We start from the raw sequence: 18211 nt of genomic DNA on the forward strand, positions 1-18211 counted from the left end.
ATTATAGATGCTGTGGAACTATATATAAAAATGGGTCTGATTTTAAAAGACATGTCCGGGTGAAACATGCATTAAAGCCAACTACATCTAAAGTGTTGAAATGCGATGTGGTTGATGTAGACGCAACTGCCTCAAATACTAAAAATGTATTCTCTTTAGAAGAACTTGTTGTAAATGATGCAATAAGTTTCGATCACCCAGAAACCCACAAATATAATTTACGTATAATTAGCGAAAACTTTTTAAAATTTCAGACTGCAATTTATGCCGGTCACAATTTCTGTAGAAGTGACGTTGAAAATATCAACAACATGTTAATAAATTTAATTATAGATCCACTTCTGCATCTATTTTGTGTCCTTTGTGAAAAAAAAGAACGTGACTTTTATTTAGAAATTTGCAATTTTACAGATAAATGCAAAAATATATTTACATTTTTGAAAAGTGAGCACCTTGTTTCCAAAAGACTAATGGAGGAAGACCTATTCGAAAATCTGGTAGAAGAGGTGGTGTCAACTAAAGGGGAACTGACGCACAAAAAGGGTAAGCTTAAATTTTCCGAAGTTAAAAAAAAAAATATCTTATATGCCTATGAAATTCCTTTTTAAAAAAGTCCTTCAAAAAGAAAATAACTTGTTAGAAATGATATCATCAATTTCGAATAAATCGAAAAGCCAAATATTGACAAATATTTGCCAAGGAAAAATGTGGCAAAAAAAGTGAAATTTATCCTAACCGATTGCTAATTCCATACATGGTTTACTCTGATGACTTAGAAATAAATAATCCATTAGGTTCACATTCATCGAACCTAATTTGTAATTTTTATGTAAGCTTTCCATGCCTTCCTAATGATACAAAATTGGAAAGCGTGTATTTTATAGCCGCAATTAACTCAAATGATTTAAAAAATATTGGTAAAAAACAATGTTTAAAACCAATTATAGATCAGATGACATCTTTAGAAATAGAAGGAATTTCTGTAGAATTATCGAATGGTGAAAAGTATCACCCGTATTTTATTCCAATACTTATTCTTGGAGATAATCTTGGCTTAAATAGTTTACTGGGATTTTCAAAATCTTTCAATAGTACTTTTTGTCGTTTTTGTACCATAAGTAAGAAAGATAGTCAAACCGCAGTTTCCGTACTACCAAATTTACGTAGAACATATGAAAATTATGAACAACAATTAGTCGAAAAAAATCCAAGTGAATCGGGAATTAGAGAAAAGTGTTTATTTAATAGAATTCCTTCGTTTCATGTTATTGATAATCTTAGCGTTGATGCTATGCATGACGTATTAGAAGGAATTTGTCATTATGACATTTGTAACGCTCTGTTGTATTTTATTGAAGAAAAAAAATATTTTACACTTCAAATTTTAAATAAACGAAAACAACTTTTCGAGTATGGTGAATTAGAAATTGGGAATTTATCTCAAGAAATATCAATTCTTCATATAAAAAAAAAACATTTGAGGATGTCTGCAAGAGAAATGCTGACATTTATTACATATTTTCCGCTTATGGTTGGGGATTTGGTTCCCATTGAAGATGAGGTTTGGGAATTAATATTAACATTAATTGAAATTATAGATACTATATTATTGTTTGAACTAACTCCCTTTAATATTTACGCCTTCAAAGCTAATGTTGAAAAACATAATCGAATGTATTTAAATCTATTTAAAGATACCTTAAAACCAAAATTTCACATACTTATGCATTACCCAGAAGTCATGGAAGCTTGCGGTCCAGTTCGAAAATTTTGGAGCTTCCATTTTGAAGCAAAACATCGCGGTTTTAAATTATATACACACTCCATAACTTCTAGAAAAAATATAAGCGTTTCACTTGCAAAAAAATATCAATTTTACTTTGCAAATTATTTGCTTCAATCAAATTGTAAAGAAAATCCAATTATTTATTCCGAAAGGGATAGATCGAAGAGCAGTTTAATTAATATTGTCTCAAAAATACTTCAAAAGCCAATAAATCAGTTAGATTTGTATGACAAAGTAATTTATAATAACTTACTTTACAAAAAAGAATTTTATATTTGTACAAGAAATAATGATTACAACTTTTACAAAATCAATAACATTGTTATTTTTGAAAACAAAGTTTACCTTTTTGTACAAAAAATGCGCAATGCAACGTATTTAAAACACTATACAGCTTTTCAAATTAATCCCTCCGATTTCGGTGAATTTGAAGTTCTTGATGTGGAACAAATTAAAATACCTCCCACAACTGTTATTGGAACTGCGAAGGGACAATTTATGTTACGTTTTAAAGAAATATAAATTAATCTGTACTTATAATTATTACTTTTATTTTAAGGTTTAGTATGCTTTTTTGAAGGTAAGATATTTATTATTTTTATTTAATTTTCCTCAAATATTAATTAAATTGCTTTTTGTTTCAGCGGAACACATAACTATCGATGTCCTGAAAATAATGAGAAATGATGACATAGATGAAGTTACAAAAAAAATTAAAATTGGGGACCGACTTATATTCAAGTATCAATTTGAAAATTGGAAGGATGAAAATTGCACTCCGTCATTAGCTCGAAGATATATGAAACAAAGTTCTGATAATACCTCATCTTCATCCTTTTTATCTTCGCAATCATCAGATGAAATGGACTCTACACCAGCAGTAATAGATATTTTAAAACAACATAAAGTTGGCTGTAATATTGTTGAACAATACGAAAAATTACAATTATTAACTGAACATCAGCGTATTATTATTATGAATATTATAGTTGAATATTTCTATTCAAGAAATATTACAATGACTTTACAAATCAGCTATCGTTTGGAAAAAGAAATATTAAAAATATTTCCAAGAGAAAAATTGGAATTTTATCGCACAGAGAGGCGTGGACGAATTTATATAAAATACCACAACAACAAAAACAAATTAAAAATGTATGAAAATGAAGCTAAATCCTCAACTGCAGTTCTTGAAGCGAAGGATAAATTTGGTAATGTCACTAAACTTACATAAACATAAAATTTTATTTTAACGTAAACATTATTTTCTTACAGTACCTGAAGACAACGCTCAAATATGTATGCAGAGTTTAAAATATGATAATCTTACAGCAGAAGACTTTAAAGCAACCTGGTCAGCATGTGCAAAATTTCGTTTGAGCCAAATTCACGTTGAAGCGAAAAATATTAATGAGGCACTAGTGAATTGGCCACAATACCGAGGCCCTATTGGATCACAACTGGTAAATAGATATTTATAATCCAAAAATATTTAATTAAATGTAGATATATTATTTATGTTTTTAAATTAATGATTATTATTTTTTATTGTATTTTATAGATGGATTTAGATTTTAAGGTTCTCCAGGAAAAATATTCAACAATTGCTGAAAGTGACGAAAAATTGAAAAAAATATTCAACTACTTGAAAAGTCATGAAACTATTTATAATAATGAAATTAAAAATGTTGTCAACAGTTTGCAGTGGGATGATATAGAAAAAGGTAATTTATTTTGTATAAAAACATATAATGTTACTTATCCATTTAAAATGAATTTTTCTTCTCTTTATATTACAGATAAAAATGGATTTCTCCTGAAAATATTATGGTGTGTTCACTACTTTTTACCCCCAACAAAGAAATTTCTTAAAAAAGACGTCAATGGAAAAAAGGATTTTGGAAAATTTTCCTTAAAAAACTCCCAAGAATCGTTTATATACATAAATGAGACAATGCAATCACTAGAGGATCACACCGATTTCTTAATAGCCAAAGGTGAACCAATTCAACCTTTTATTTTAGGACTTGGAGATTCCAAAAAATTTAATATATCAAAATATTATGTGTTCTTGGATTCTTTTTTGATAAAGTTTAACGACTTTTATAGAGCCTTAGATATTTGTTTTAAAACATTTCATATTTTTAATGTGGAGTATCCATTGCCATCATCAAATTTTTGGTGTTTTGTAGAACATTTTTTTTATAACATTGATAAAACAAGTATTACCAAAAATCAAAAAGTTTCACTTCTAATTAGTGAACTTTCTAACATTTCCTAAAACTATAAAAAAAACTTCTTTACCATTAAATAAATTAATAATTATAAGAAACTATTATTAATGTAATTATTAATTAATTTATAAATTGAATAATTGTAATATTTTTTTTAACTTCCAGTTTGAGAATATATATTAAAATCCGATTGTATTTATCGTTATGTGTTTATGTATGTATATATAAATAAAATATTACTAATAATAAATATATACATATATACATTATATATATTTTTACTGGTTTTTAATGGAGGGGAGGATTTCATATCACACATGAAGTATAATCATTAATCTAATGATATAATTGCATTGCATTAATGTAAAAAAATAGTTAGAACTATGATATAATTACATGAAATATACGAAAAATATTTGTTAAATGTATGAACTAATTTCATTCAATTAATGCAATAAAATCCTTGGATTAACGTAGGGAATGCATGCCAATAATGAAGTAAAATCATTAGTACTACGAAAATGTTTTATTGAATTTATGAAATATATTCACTGAAATAATGAGTAATTTCATTACATTAATGAAGTGGTTACATAAAGCTAGTGGAATGAAAATTCATATTATTAATGAAACATTCTCCATTAATACAATGAATTGCTTCCTTAGCTGACTTTTAATGACATTTTTCATTAATCCAATGTAGGAATTCATGCCTCAAACGAAGGTTTTTCTCTTAGTGCAGGAGATTTATTATTGGAAATGTTTAGTACAATACCAGTGATTTCATCAATCGCTATACTTCTAAAATTTAAAGTGTTATTGCAGTATCGAAGCGTTCGGAGTCCATTGTATGAGTCAGCAGAAGAGTAATGAATTTGTTCTTTCATGATTTTAGGAATTTGTAAAAGGTAATGATTCAGTCATTTGCATTTTACTACATCAGCCGCAATTAATTCTTTATTTAAGCTTAACTTTATTTGACCACCATTTATCATCAAGTTATCCATTGTATAATGTCATCACCTAATGACTTGAATCTCTTCTGATGTTATCCTCAAGACATATTTTCTAACTAGATAACTAAGCAGTGGAGTTGTGAGTAAGACAGCGAACTAACGAACAAGAAGAGCATTTTGAGCATTTTTTCTTAAGCAACGTTTAAATATACTAATATATTAGTAACCACTTGCAGTAAAATATACATATTTATCAATATAATACTAAAAATATTTTAACATCTTCACATTTTAATATTATTGCTACTAAAAATTGCAACATTACTTTGAAATTTCTAGCAGCTCACTTTAACAGTATTCGTTTTCTGCGTTTGTACAACATTTGAAATATATTTTTTTGCTATAGGTAACGCACACACGCCATCGTTGTGCTGCTAATTTCTATGCAATGTATCAGACCTGGGCGATTTCCATTAATTTTGCATTAACATTAAATTAAAAAAAAAAAATAATTTAATGTAAAAAATATAGCATTAATAACATTAAATTTGTAAAATTTAATGCATTAAATTTGCATTTACATTAAATATTTTTGAATTTAATGCATTAATTTTACATTAACATTAAATATTTTTGAAATTAATGCATTAATTTTGCATTAACATAAAATATTTTTGAATTTAGTGCATTAATTTTACATTAACATTAAATAAGTAATAAAATTAATGCATTAATTTTCCATTAACACTAATATTTATAAAAATTGATAAACATAAATTAATTAAATGTAGATATATTATTTATGTTTTTAAATTAATGATTATTATTTTTTATTGTATTTTATAGATGGATTTAGATTTTAAGGTTCTCCAGGAAAAATATTCAACAATTGCTGAAAGTGACGAAAAATTGAAAAAAATATTCAACTACTTGAAAAGTCATGAAACTATTTATAATAATGAAATTAAAAATGTTGTCAACAGTTTGCAGTGGGATGATATAGAAAAAGGTAATTTATTTTGTATAAAAACATATAATGTTACTTATCCATTTAAAATGAATTTTTCTTCTCTTTATATTACAGATAAAAATGGATTTCTCCTGAAAATATTATGGTGTGTTCACTACTTTTTACCCCCAACAAAGAAATTTCTTAAAAAAGACGTCAATGGAAAAAAGGATTTTGGAAAATTTTCCTTAAAAAACTCCCAAGAATCGTTTATATACATAAATGAGACAATGCAATCACTAGAGGATCACACCGATTTCTTAATAGCCAAAGGTGAACCAATTCAACCTTTTATTTTAGGACTTGGAGATCCCAAAAATTTTAATATATCAAAATATTATGTGTTCTTGGATTCTTTTTTGATAAAGTTTAACGACTTTTATAGAGCCTTAGATATTTGTTTTAAAACATTTCATATTTTTAATGTGGAGTATCCATTGCCATCATCAAATTTTTGGTGTTTTGTAGAACATTTTTTTTATAACATTGATAAAACAAGTATTACCAAAAATCAAAAAGTTTCACTTCTAATTAGTGAACTTTCTAACATTTCCTAAAACTATAAAAAAACTTCTTTACCATTAAATAAATTAATAATTATAAGAAACTATTATTAATGTAATTATTAATTAATTTATAAATTGAATAATTGTAATATTTTTTTTAACTTCCAGTTTGAGAATATATATTAAAATCCGATTGTATTTATCGTTATGTGTTTATGTATGTATATATAAATAAAATATTATTAATAATAAATATATACATATATACATTATATATATTTTTACTGGTTTTTAATGGAGGGGAGGATTTCATATCACACATGAAGTATAATCATTAATCTAATGATATAATTGCATTGCATTAATGTAAAAAAATAGTTAGAACTATGATATAATTACATGAAATATACGAAAAATATTTGTTAAATGTATGAACTAATTTCATTCAATTAATGCAATAAAATCCTTGGATTAACGTAGGGAATGCATGCCAATAATGAAGTAAAATCATTAGTACTACGAAAATGTTTTATTGAATTTATGAAATATATTCACTGAAATAATGAGTAATTTCATTACATTAATGAAGTGGTTACATAAAGCTAGTGGAATGAAAATTCATATTATTAATGAAACATTCTCCATTAATACAATGAATTGCTTCCTTAGCTGACTTTTAATGACATTTTTCATTAATCCAATGTAGGAATTCATGCCTCAAACGAAGGTTTTTCTCTTAGTGCAGGAGATTTATTATTGGAAATGTTTAGTACAATACCAGTGATTTCATCAATCGCTATACTTCTAAAATTTAAAGTGTTATTGCAGTATCGAAGCGTTCGGAGTCCATTGTATGAGTCAGCAGAAGAGTAATGAATTTGTTCTTTCATGATTTTAGGAATTTGTAAAAGGTAATGATTCAGTCATTTGCATTTTACTACATCAGCCGCAATTAATTCTTTATTTAAGCTTAACTTTATTTGACCACCATTTATCATCAAGTTATCCATTGTATAATGTCATCACCTAATGACTTGTATGTAATGAATCTCTTCTGATGTTATCCTCAAGACATATTTTCTAACTAGATAACTAAGCAGTGGAGTTGTGAGTAAGACAGCGAACTAACGAACAAGAAGAGCATTTTGAGCATTTTTTCTTAAGCAACGTTTAAATATACTAATATATTAGTAACCACTTGCAGTAAAATATACATATTTATCAATATAATACTAAAAATATTTTAACATCTTCACATTTTAATATTATTGCTACTAAAAATTGCAACATTACTTTGAAATTTCTAGCAGCTCACTTTAACAGTATTCGTTTTCTGCGTTTGTACAACATTTGAAATATATTTTTTTGCTATAGGTAACGCACACACGCCATCGTTGTGCTGCTAATTTCTATGCAATGTATCAGACCTGGGCGATTTCCATTAATTTTGCATTAACATTAAATTAAAAAAAAAAATAATTTAATGTAAAAAATATAGCATTAATAACATTAAATTTGTAAAATTTAATGCATTAAATTTGCATTTACATTAAATATTTTTGAATTTAATGCATTAATTTTACATTAACATTAAATATTTTTGAAATTAATGCATTAATTTTGCATTAACATAAAATATTTTTGAATTTAGTGCATTAATTTTACATTAACATTAAATAAGTAATAAAATTAATGCATTAATTTTCCATTAACACTAATATTTATAAAAATTGATAAACATAAATAAAAATACAGCACAAAAGGCCTCGATCTAAGTATATACAACTAAAATTAAATAGGTTAAAGTCCTTTCTAATATCTCCTATATTCCATTCAAACTTGTATGTTTTAGATATGATATTTATATAAGATTCCACAGTGTGACAATATAAACTAAAAAAGGAATACCTGGGAAGTGATACTATTCCTCTGATATGTATTATCGAGTATAGGATTATTATACCAACCTACCTACCATATAATACATACATACATACATACATACATACGTACATACATACATACATACATACATACATACAGTGGACGTCCACTAGTACGAATTATATAGTGTCAGGCCCTTTCGTATATATATATATATATATATATATATATATATATATATATATATATATATATATATATATATATATATATATATATATATATATATATATATATATATATATATATATATGTTGAACGATAACCGGAGGTTGAGATGTTGGCCCTTATAGTTTCAGAAATATGTAGTTTGTTTCGATTTTATATTGACGCTATATCCGATTTTTTTGTCGCTTACGTCTTTTTTGCCGAGACAAATTTTTATGATATAAACAATTTTGAGGCGGTTACGTCTAAATTCTCTGTCTAAAAAAATAATTTTTTGTGTATATCTTTATATAATTTGTATAAATCTGAAATTTAAGAGTGTAAAAAATATGTTTTTATAAAATTTTAAGATCATCTAGCAATGTCTGTATGTCAATCTTTTTGTTGAAAACCGGATAGATTCCGAACGTTATGAGGTACAGTGATGAAATTCTCCAAAAATGCTTATTGATGACAAATATTGTTTTGTGTTAACAATGGGCAAAATCGGTTCATGATTTCACTTAGCCCCCATACAAGTACCTCCCGGATTATAGTTAAAACATTAATAAATATGTTGTTTATGTAGCAATCGCAATAAAATTTTGCAGAAGTCGGTTATATATACTTGTAAATTATGTAAATACAGATGTCAGGCAATATTTGACCCTAGCCTCCTTATATGGACCCTTTAATACAATGATTTTATGACCATAGCTGTCTTAAAAATATCAGTATAGCAACGAAATTTGATATATGATGATGTTTTAGGATGGGTCCATATGCCCCTCATACAGAAAATAAGTTTACAGTTAATAAATCTTTAAAAAATTAAGAAAGTATGATAAAATTCTACAAAAAACATTTGTTTTCAAAACTAATCACGCGTTTAAATTCTATAGACCTCGGTCCACAATTGACTAAATCCATCATTAAAGACCGTATTCTGAAAATCACCCTGATGTCCACTTTTATATCCATACATGGTAGTACAATTCGCCCTATATCGAATAAATAAGTAAATTCTGGTACTATTGATTCATTAAGATTCCATATACAGGTCCACCTTCCGAAATCCACAAATATAAGAGTTGGTTATATGGTAATAATATAAATGCAATATAATTAGTAATTAGAATGAACTAAATTCATAAAAAATTATAGAAAATTATAAATTTTAGCACATAAATTGCAATGGCATAGTGATAATTACATGAATTTATTACAATTATACTCAGATATGTGGCATTTCATTCACAAACAAATTTAATACGTTAATTTGTTCAAAATTTTTCCATTAATTTAATATATTTTAAAAGAAAATTTAGACGTAACCGACACCTTGCTGTTACAAAATTCATAAACAGAAAATAAATGTGTACTTACGTCTTTTTTCTTTTTCTTGTAAAGTTGAAATTTTTATTTTTTGAACATTTATTTAAATTTTTATTGAATTTTTTATTAAATTTGTTTGATTTTTAGTTTAGTTTAAATTGAATTTTATTTTTATTGAAAAATAAACAAACAAAAATGGGATTTACAAAATAAATGTGGTAGCTCGATTTATTAAAATACCAGCAAACGTCAGAATGTTAATATGGCGACAAAAAGAGAGAATGACACTACCTTGATATTTTTATCATGCATCGATGTATACATTCCCTCTGTTGTTTATTTATAATACAAATAATATGAATAACACAAATAAGTACAAACATATAATTTTTTTCAGTGCAAAGCACACATGAAAGTTGTTTAAGTCAACGAAATTTTTATATTTCTGAATATCAGAATGAAAAGATATAAAGTAAACATTAGTTTACTCAGAGGGGAGAATACTTAATTAAAATGCTATGAAAACTACGGGCAAAGCAAGGTCCAAAAATCTAGTAACAGACAAAGACTAACGAGATATAGAATAGACTGTAAACTAGGCCAGACTAAAGATTAGATTATAGACTAGAATATAGGCTGATTATATTTTATTTTTTAGTATAGTCAATTGTCTAGCCTATAGTCTTGCTTATATTTTACTCTATATTCGTGACTATAGTTTAGTATCAGCGGTATCATTATATTGACTTATTTCGGTATCGGTATTTTAGGGGTAACGGAAGTAGTATTTTAGTAGTAACGGTAGCTTAGCGATAACGGTTGCCAACCTTGTTCTGGAATATATTTACACCAAGTTCACACGAGCAGTTGAATTACTTAATTCGGCCTCTGAATGACAATAGCCAATTAACCCGTTTCTACGACACATTCGTAATTCGTTTTGACAGTTCATCGCCATGTTGTTTTTTTTTCATTCATTATTTTGTATTTTTTTTTTTTTTAATATTTGTGTGTGAAAACCTAACAAAAACCACGTAACTCACGAAGGTAAAGGGTATAACTAGAAGAAAAATAATTATTAGTATTTATAGAAAAATCCCCAAAAATATCGGAAAAATTAAAACAAAATCCCACACGAAAAATGTTTCCCAAATAGAACATGAAATCCCTAATTTGGGAACAAATCCATACATATGCCAATACTGGTCTAGAGTTTTTCAAAATTTTGTGTTTTATGAAAAGTCGACTTTTCGAAATTTTCCAATTTTTTTCCGACTTTTTTCGAAAGGAAATAATTATTTACAGCCTGTTTTTCTAAAACAATTTAGTTCTCACACGAACATTTCATTTTATTACGATCAAGTTTAAAATTAGGTTTTTATAAAACATTTGAAAGTTTTCATTTTAAAATGACTAAAATGAAATGAGCTTTTTCTATCGTAACAGAACATTATTGCCTACGTATTTCATTTCTGAAATTTTAAATATTTTTTTATGTAGCAATAAGGTGTTTGGTGTTAACCCTAAAAAATAAACAAAAAAAAAAAAAACAACAAGTAAGAAAGTATAGTCGGGCGTGGCCATATGATACCCTACACCATATGATACCCTATTTTTCATAATAAAACATTTATCTTCAATATTCTCTTGTTCCGATACATTTATGCAATTTAAGGATGAAAAACTAATTTTCTGAAAGATGCTTTATATGGGGGCTAGGGGGCAAATATGGACCAAGCCCGATAAAATTTTGCGAATATGTTTATATTTACATAATATTTTATTGTGGTGAATTTCATCGGGATATTTGTGTTTATAAGTTAATTTGGGACATTCAAGTAATTTTCTAAAGGGGACTTTCAAATGGGGCCCGATCTTTATGAAATTTGGCAGGGTCATCAAGACTTCCATAAAACTTAGTTGTGCCGTAATTTATCGATATATCTGTATATTTAACATAATTATGAGCTCAGAAGCCCTTTTCGGGGGGTTCTGTTCTATGGGGGCTAGGTGAAATAATGGACCGATTTTAACCATTTTCAATAGGCTTCGTCCTTGGGTCAAATAAAACGTGCGTGCCAAATTTTATCCAATTATCTTGAAAATTGCGACCTGTACCTTGCGCACAAGGTTTACATGGACAGCCAGCCAGACGGACGGACGGACATAGCTTAATCGACTCAGAAAACGATTCTAAGCCGAATGGTATACTTTAAGGTGGGTCTAGGACGAATATTTTTGTATGTTACAAACATCAGCACAAATCCAATATACCCTCCCCACTAAAGTGGTGTAGGGTATAATGATTCTACAAAAAAAATGAAATTATGAAAAAAATATTTTTTTAAAAACAACATGAAAATTGTATGCAATGTGTCAAGAAATTTAAAGGTTTGTATTGCAAATTGCATTCAGGTTCAAGTGGCCACATATTATTCCATATTTTGGTATAATTTTCGTTATTTTTTAGACAAACGAAAGGGTTTGCCTATCGTCTATTTTTGACATTTTCTTTCGTTTATTATGAACGAATTCATTTTCTAAAAACCAAAAATATATGGAAAAATAAAGCTCTTTCCATATATTTCACGGAAAAATTTATTTTTTCGTTACAAAAACGTAAAGCCAATTTCGTTTGTTATTTTTAAGAACGAAGACAAATTTTCATTTTAGAAAAACAGGCTGTTAAATGCAATTTCACAACAAAAACGTATATCTTATCACATAAAGTATTCCATTTATACCAATTCTGCGTACTCCGATTTTTTATAATCAGTCCTCATAAAAGGACTTCAAAGTTTAAAGAACTTAAAATTTCAAACGAATATTTTATATATTATATGTGTTGTATGGTGAAGCAGAAGAAGCATGCATTGAAGAAGAATAAGCATAAATTCACTTTTATTTAGTTTTTGGTGGGTGTCCTAGGGGTGCGCCCCCTAAAATGTTTCATTTTGTTAGATATTAAGATTGCCAAAGTTTAAGCACGATTGAAAGATGTTAACACGTGCATCTAAAGGCTCAAAGTTTTGAAAATCTCGATTTTTTGTCAGTTTGGCGACTTTTCCGACCCATATCTCTAGAACGGTTTAACATATTTGCCCGTGAAATACATACAAATTGAAGCCGATGCTATTTATAATATTTTATATGCAATAAAAACACGTAAGTAGTACTGAATTCGAGATAATGAAGCCAATGTCCCTAAAACCGTGACTATATACCCTTTAGAAAAAAACCCATTTTTGGGATGAAAACAATTATGTATTTAAAAATTAAGTATAACAAATGACTTTTTCATTTTATTCTTATTTAAATTTATACAAGTGTTTTTTGTTGCTCGTTCTTTGTAAGTAATTGGTAGTAATCTGTAATGAGCTAGCTTGACTCCTCGCTCTGCCATATCGTTCACAACTTTCAAGTTGTTTATCAACTTTGCCACTCCTGGAAATTGATGTTTTGCGGCCAAGTTGCAGGATTTTTATCCAAATTCGGTGTTAATGTTAAATCTCTTGAACAACAGGTAAGTCTCACTTGTAATTAGACCTGGGAGACCTTTTTCTAGGAATTTCGGCAGTTTTTTTAGTTTGGGTCGCATATTTCTGGAGCACTTCTCATTTTCTTCTACTTGATTTGTTAAGATTTTTGTCGCTATTTAGCTCTTTACGGTGTTTTGCACTGTCGCCTCAAACAATGCCAGGGGGCGTTAAACCGGCGTTAATCGCCGACTATTCTTTTTGAAACCTCTTGAATATGTTTCCAGGAGATTGCACGTGGGTCGCCGAAGTCGCCAAACTGTCAAAAAAAATCGGGATTTTGAAAACCTTGAGGCCCCTGTGGTACGAGTTAACATCTTCCAATTGTGCTCAAATTTTGGCAATCCTAAAATAAAAAATTTTTTTATCCCTATGAGATAAAACCACCCAAGTGTCGACACATGACGCATATAATTTTCTCATATATTTTTTATCACCATGTGGTAAAAAATTATGTTTCCGCCGCAAAATCTAAATAAAAATTAAATTTATGCTTCTTCTTTTTCTTCAATGATTGCTGGAATAAAGGCTCAGTTAGTCTCTACGTTCAGTTCCGTGATGAATCATCTGATTCGTTTTTGGCTTACGAAAACCTGTGTAAGTCGTTAGTTTCGCCGTAACGTTGAAGTTACGTTGCGGATTAACCTGTAAAAAATAGAATTCAATCCGCAACGTTAAGTGACAGCTATACACAGCTGACATAAAATACAAAAAAATGTAAACAAGAAAAAAAAACAGTGATGTTAAAGTTTTAAAAATTATATTCATTAGAAAATTTTAATTATTACGATCAATTGAAATACTTTAAAATTAAACATATAAATTAATGTGCGTCTTAAATAATAAATATTTAAGTTTAAAATTAAGTTTAATTTTAAAAATAAAAAAAAATCGAAAATGAAAAAGTAAGAGAGAAAAAGCTCTGAAATATGTCAAAGAAAATATAAAAGTTGACATTACTTTCAACATGCCATAAGACAAAAAAAAAGACCAAGAAAGAAAATACAAATTTTTACTTTTTATGATTATATTAATTATGTATATAATAATTATATAACAATATTAATTAATTTATATTACTTAATCTTTAAACACAAAGAAAGAAAATCAACTCTGATTTTAGAAACAATAGTTGTTTTTTTTTTGCTTAATCTTAAAAACAGCTGCTACGTTCTTACGTAGAAACTAACCTACCTTTTGAAATCGTATGTCCTTTAAATTTTGAGATCCTTTTACAGGGGCATACGAGCTGATTATGATAAAGGTCCCCAGTTTCATGTACACATAAATTTGTTCATGTGTGAAAATGACTGTTGCACGGTGTTATAGCAAAAGTACGAAGAATTTTGAAATGTTTTGAAATCTTTTTTAGTTAAATAAAATATTATTTAATTTAATTAAAACTGTTGGAAAATAGCCTAAAATTTTCGATTTTTCGACATTTCCAATTTTTCCGACTTTTACCGACATTTCAACTTTTTTCGATTTTTCGACTTCTTCCTAACTTTTCGACTTTAGACTTTTCCCCAGTGTAGGGTTCTATATATCGAAGAATCGACTTTTTGTCGGAAAAAGTCGAAAAGTCGGAATTCGACTTTTTGCCCAACAAAGTCGATTCATTGATTTTTAAAGTCGATTTATAGAACCCTACACAGTTCCAGGGTACACTAAACAGGTATATGCATCACTACAACAATACAAAAACAACATGTATTTTGTTTTTGTAATTGTATGAGCTCAATGTCAAAATAAATTAAAATATTTTTTGATGTTTGTCTTTTAAAAAAATTCTTAATTTTATTTCAAAAAACATGCAGTGATTTTAAATGGAATTTTAAGGGATATGCATGTTTATATACTTATATTAAGGTGGATGCTATTGGTAAATGTTACAGAGGAATTGGCAGAGGACCTGACAAAAGCAAGATTTTGGAATAACTTGATTTGTGCCACGAAATTTGTATCTTTAGCTACAAAAGTTTGGCAAACGAAAGTGGGCGAAAACGGGCGCAATACTAAAGATTGTTGATATCTGAATTGGCCTGATTTGTGCCAATAAAGTTGTGTTGTGGCTACCAAAGTGTGGCTAAAGACAACAGCCTTCTCAACGTGCGCAATACGGGGGATAGTTGATATCTGGAATGACCTGATTTGTGCCATTAAAGTTCTATTCTAAACGGATGAAGTTTGGCTAAAGACAGCGGATCTCAGAAAGGGCGCAATGCGGAAGATGGTTGAAATGTATATTTTGTGCAAACAATATTATTTTTTTACAAACTAAACATTTTAAATTTTTTTATTATTAAAATTTTATTTTGTTTCAAATAAACAAAAACATATTTTGACAGAGAAGGTATGCAAATAAGAAAACAAAAAAATTATCAGCTGTTCGATTGCATATACCTGTTTAGTGTACACTGCACAGTTCCAACGTTTTGTGTCTAGGATTACCAGATTCCAGGTTTAAGTTTTTTGCAAAAGTACCGTTATCTCTAAAACATATCGATATAATGGTACCTCGTCTTACATATTTTTAGGTGACATGAATTATTAAAAAAATGTGGTAAAATTATTGAAAAAAATTAAAAGAAATCGCCCGATTTTTTTTTTAAATTATTTTTCAGTTTTTGGTGAAATGATTGAATTGGTGAAATGATTGAATAGCGCCGCTGGCGAAAAATAATTTAAAAACAAGTAAGAGTGCTATATTCGGCTGTGCCGAATCTTATATATCCTTCACCATAGTGTATTTAAAAATTCATTTTCCCGACTATATCATTATTATAGCAATAGCAAAACATAATGAACAACAACAACGCTAAACGAAATAAACACACAAAAAAGGCAGTAAAACCAACAGACATCCAAACATACGAAACGAAATACAGAAAAAAACAAAAACAAAATACACAACGCAATGAAACCAACAGACATCCAAACATACGAAATTCAATACACCAAGAAAACAAAAACAATATAAACAAGGTAATGAAACACACAGCCATCCAAACATACGAAATTGAATGTACCAAGAAACAAAAACAATATACACAAGGCAATGAAACACACAGCCATCCAAACATACGAAACGAAATACTCAAAAAAACAGAAACAAAATACAAAGGCAATGAATAAGCAGTGTTGTTGTTGTTTATTTTTTATGAAATTTTCAGAGGTTGTCTCGGATTTTTGCTTATATCTCCGTTGTTTATGAACGGATTTTGCTGATTTTAAATAGGAAACTTCTCGAAAGCATGTCTGATAGAATTATTGAAGATTTGGATCCCGAAGATATCTGGGGTCTTCAGAAAACTGATTTCAACAGACAGACAGACGGACATGGCTTAATCGACTCCGCTATCTATAAGGATTCAGAATATATACTTTATGGGGCCGGAAAATTATATTTTGGAAATTACAAACGGAATGACAAACTTATATATTCCCTTCTCACGAAGGTGAAGGTTATAAAAATCGCGCGATTTTTTTATGTATGTATGTAAAGTCAAAAGAAAAAACATAAAATATGACTGGCTTTCAATGGGTTAATGATATATGCCATATTACATCAATTGAAATGTATTTTAAAGACCTTTCCGTTGATTCCCAATTTGCTCATATCGGTTAATAAGCAGTTGATCTGCATAATTACCTTTGATAAAAACCGATATTTACGAAAATAGTTACTTTTAAACTTAAAAACTTCTGCATTTCATGGGTTATAGCTTTGAAATATATATAATAGGAAAGCCCCAAATGTTATCTACAAAATTTCATGTGAGATGAGGTACCATTTTATCGATATATTTTAGAGATAACGGTAATTTTGTAAAAAAGTCAAGAGAAAAAACATACAATTTGACCCTGGCACTCAATGGGTTAATGATATATGTCATGTTAGACATCAATGGAAAGCTCTTTTAGAGACCTATCCAATAATACCCATATCGATGATACAATATCGGTTGATCAGTAATCGAGATATATCCAATTATACATCAAAACTTTGGAGGGCCATAACTCCCGAACCTAATAGAGCGGATAAGTTTTTTCTTTGTTGAAGTCACAATAAAAAGTACTATCATGCGGTATAAACAAATAATTTAAAATCATCTGGATTAGAACGCTAGATTTATGCAATTTTTTTAACAAAAATTATATCGAGGGACTATATTCAATTGTCTCTATCTGTCATTTTCATAAAAATAAGATTTTGATGGCAAAATCAGCATCAGTGATATTAATTTCAAAGAAAAAAAATATTTTTTGGCAATTTTATAACAACTTTTATATATCTTTCTTAGACTGTGTGCCAAACGGCAGCAAAGTTCTATGGTAAAATAAAATTTTCTTATGGTGGAAAATATTATCACTTTTGCTGTGCCAAACGAAATCTTTTTTGATTACATTAAATTTTGACAATTGTCACTAATTTCACAAGAAAATCTGCATTTATTTTAATAAAAGAAACACTTTTATTGATTTTATTATTTTTAAAATAAATTTCTACAATCACAAATGTATTACAAACTAAAATTATAAAATATTTTATTTTTTGTATTTTCAAATTTTTCTTTTCAATTGTCAAAAATTTATGTAGCCCGATGAGCTAGTAAAATTTTATTCACCTCATATCTATCAAAAATTTACTTTTTCAAGTAAATTGTTACCGATTGGCACACACTCTTAAAAAGAGAAAAATTCTGAATACAAAACTCTCTATCTTATCCAAAGATTGCTTCAAACTGTATTATTTTT

At 28.0% G+C, this 18211-nt stretch overlaps 1 protein-coding gene across 1 annotated transcript; it reads left to right on the forward strand.

Moving 5' to 3' along the window:
* The first annotated feature begins 2260 nt into the window (after positions 1 to 2260).
* LOC119610378 lies at positions 2261 to 6664 on the forward strand. Its single transcript, XM_037965550.1, has 9 exons — positions 2261 to 2366; positions 2431 to 2997; positions 3062 to 3249; positions 3348 to 3510; positions 3586 to 3783; positions 4724 to 4797; positions 5823 to 5985; positions 6061 to 6258; positions 6660 to 6664. The coding sequence occupies exons 2-9, from the start codon at positions 2463 to 2465 to the stop codon at positions 6662 to 6664; spliced, it is 1524 nt and encodes a 507-aa protein (XP_037821478.1). The 5' UTR covers positions 2261 to 2366; positions 2431 to 2462.
* Positions 6665 to 18211: the final 11547 nt, after the last annotated feature.

The sequence above is a fragment of the Lucilia sericata genome, unplaced genomic scaffold (assembly GCF_015586225.1).
Source record: "Lucilia sericata isolate MDLA Ls3-8-SP2 unplaced genomic scaffold, ASM1558622v1 Contig000028F_arrow, whole genome shotgun sequence".
Taxonomy (NCBI): Eukaryota; Metazoa; Arthropoda; class Insecta; order Diptera; family Calliphoridae; genus Lucilia; species Lucilia sericata.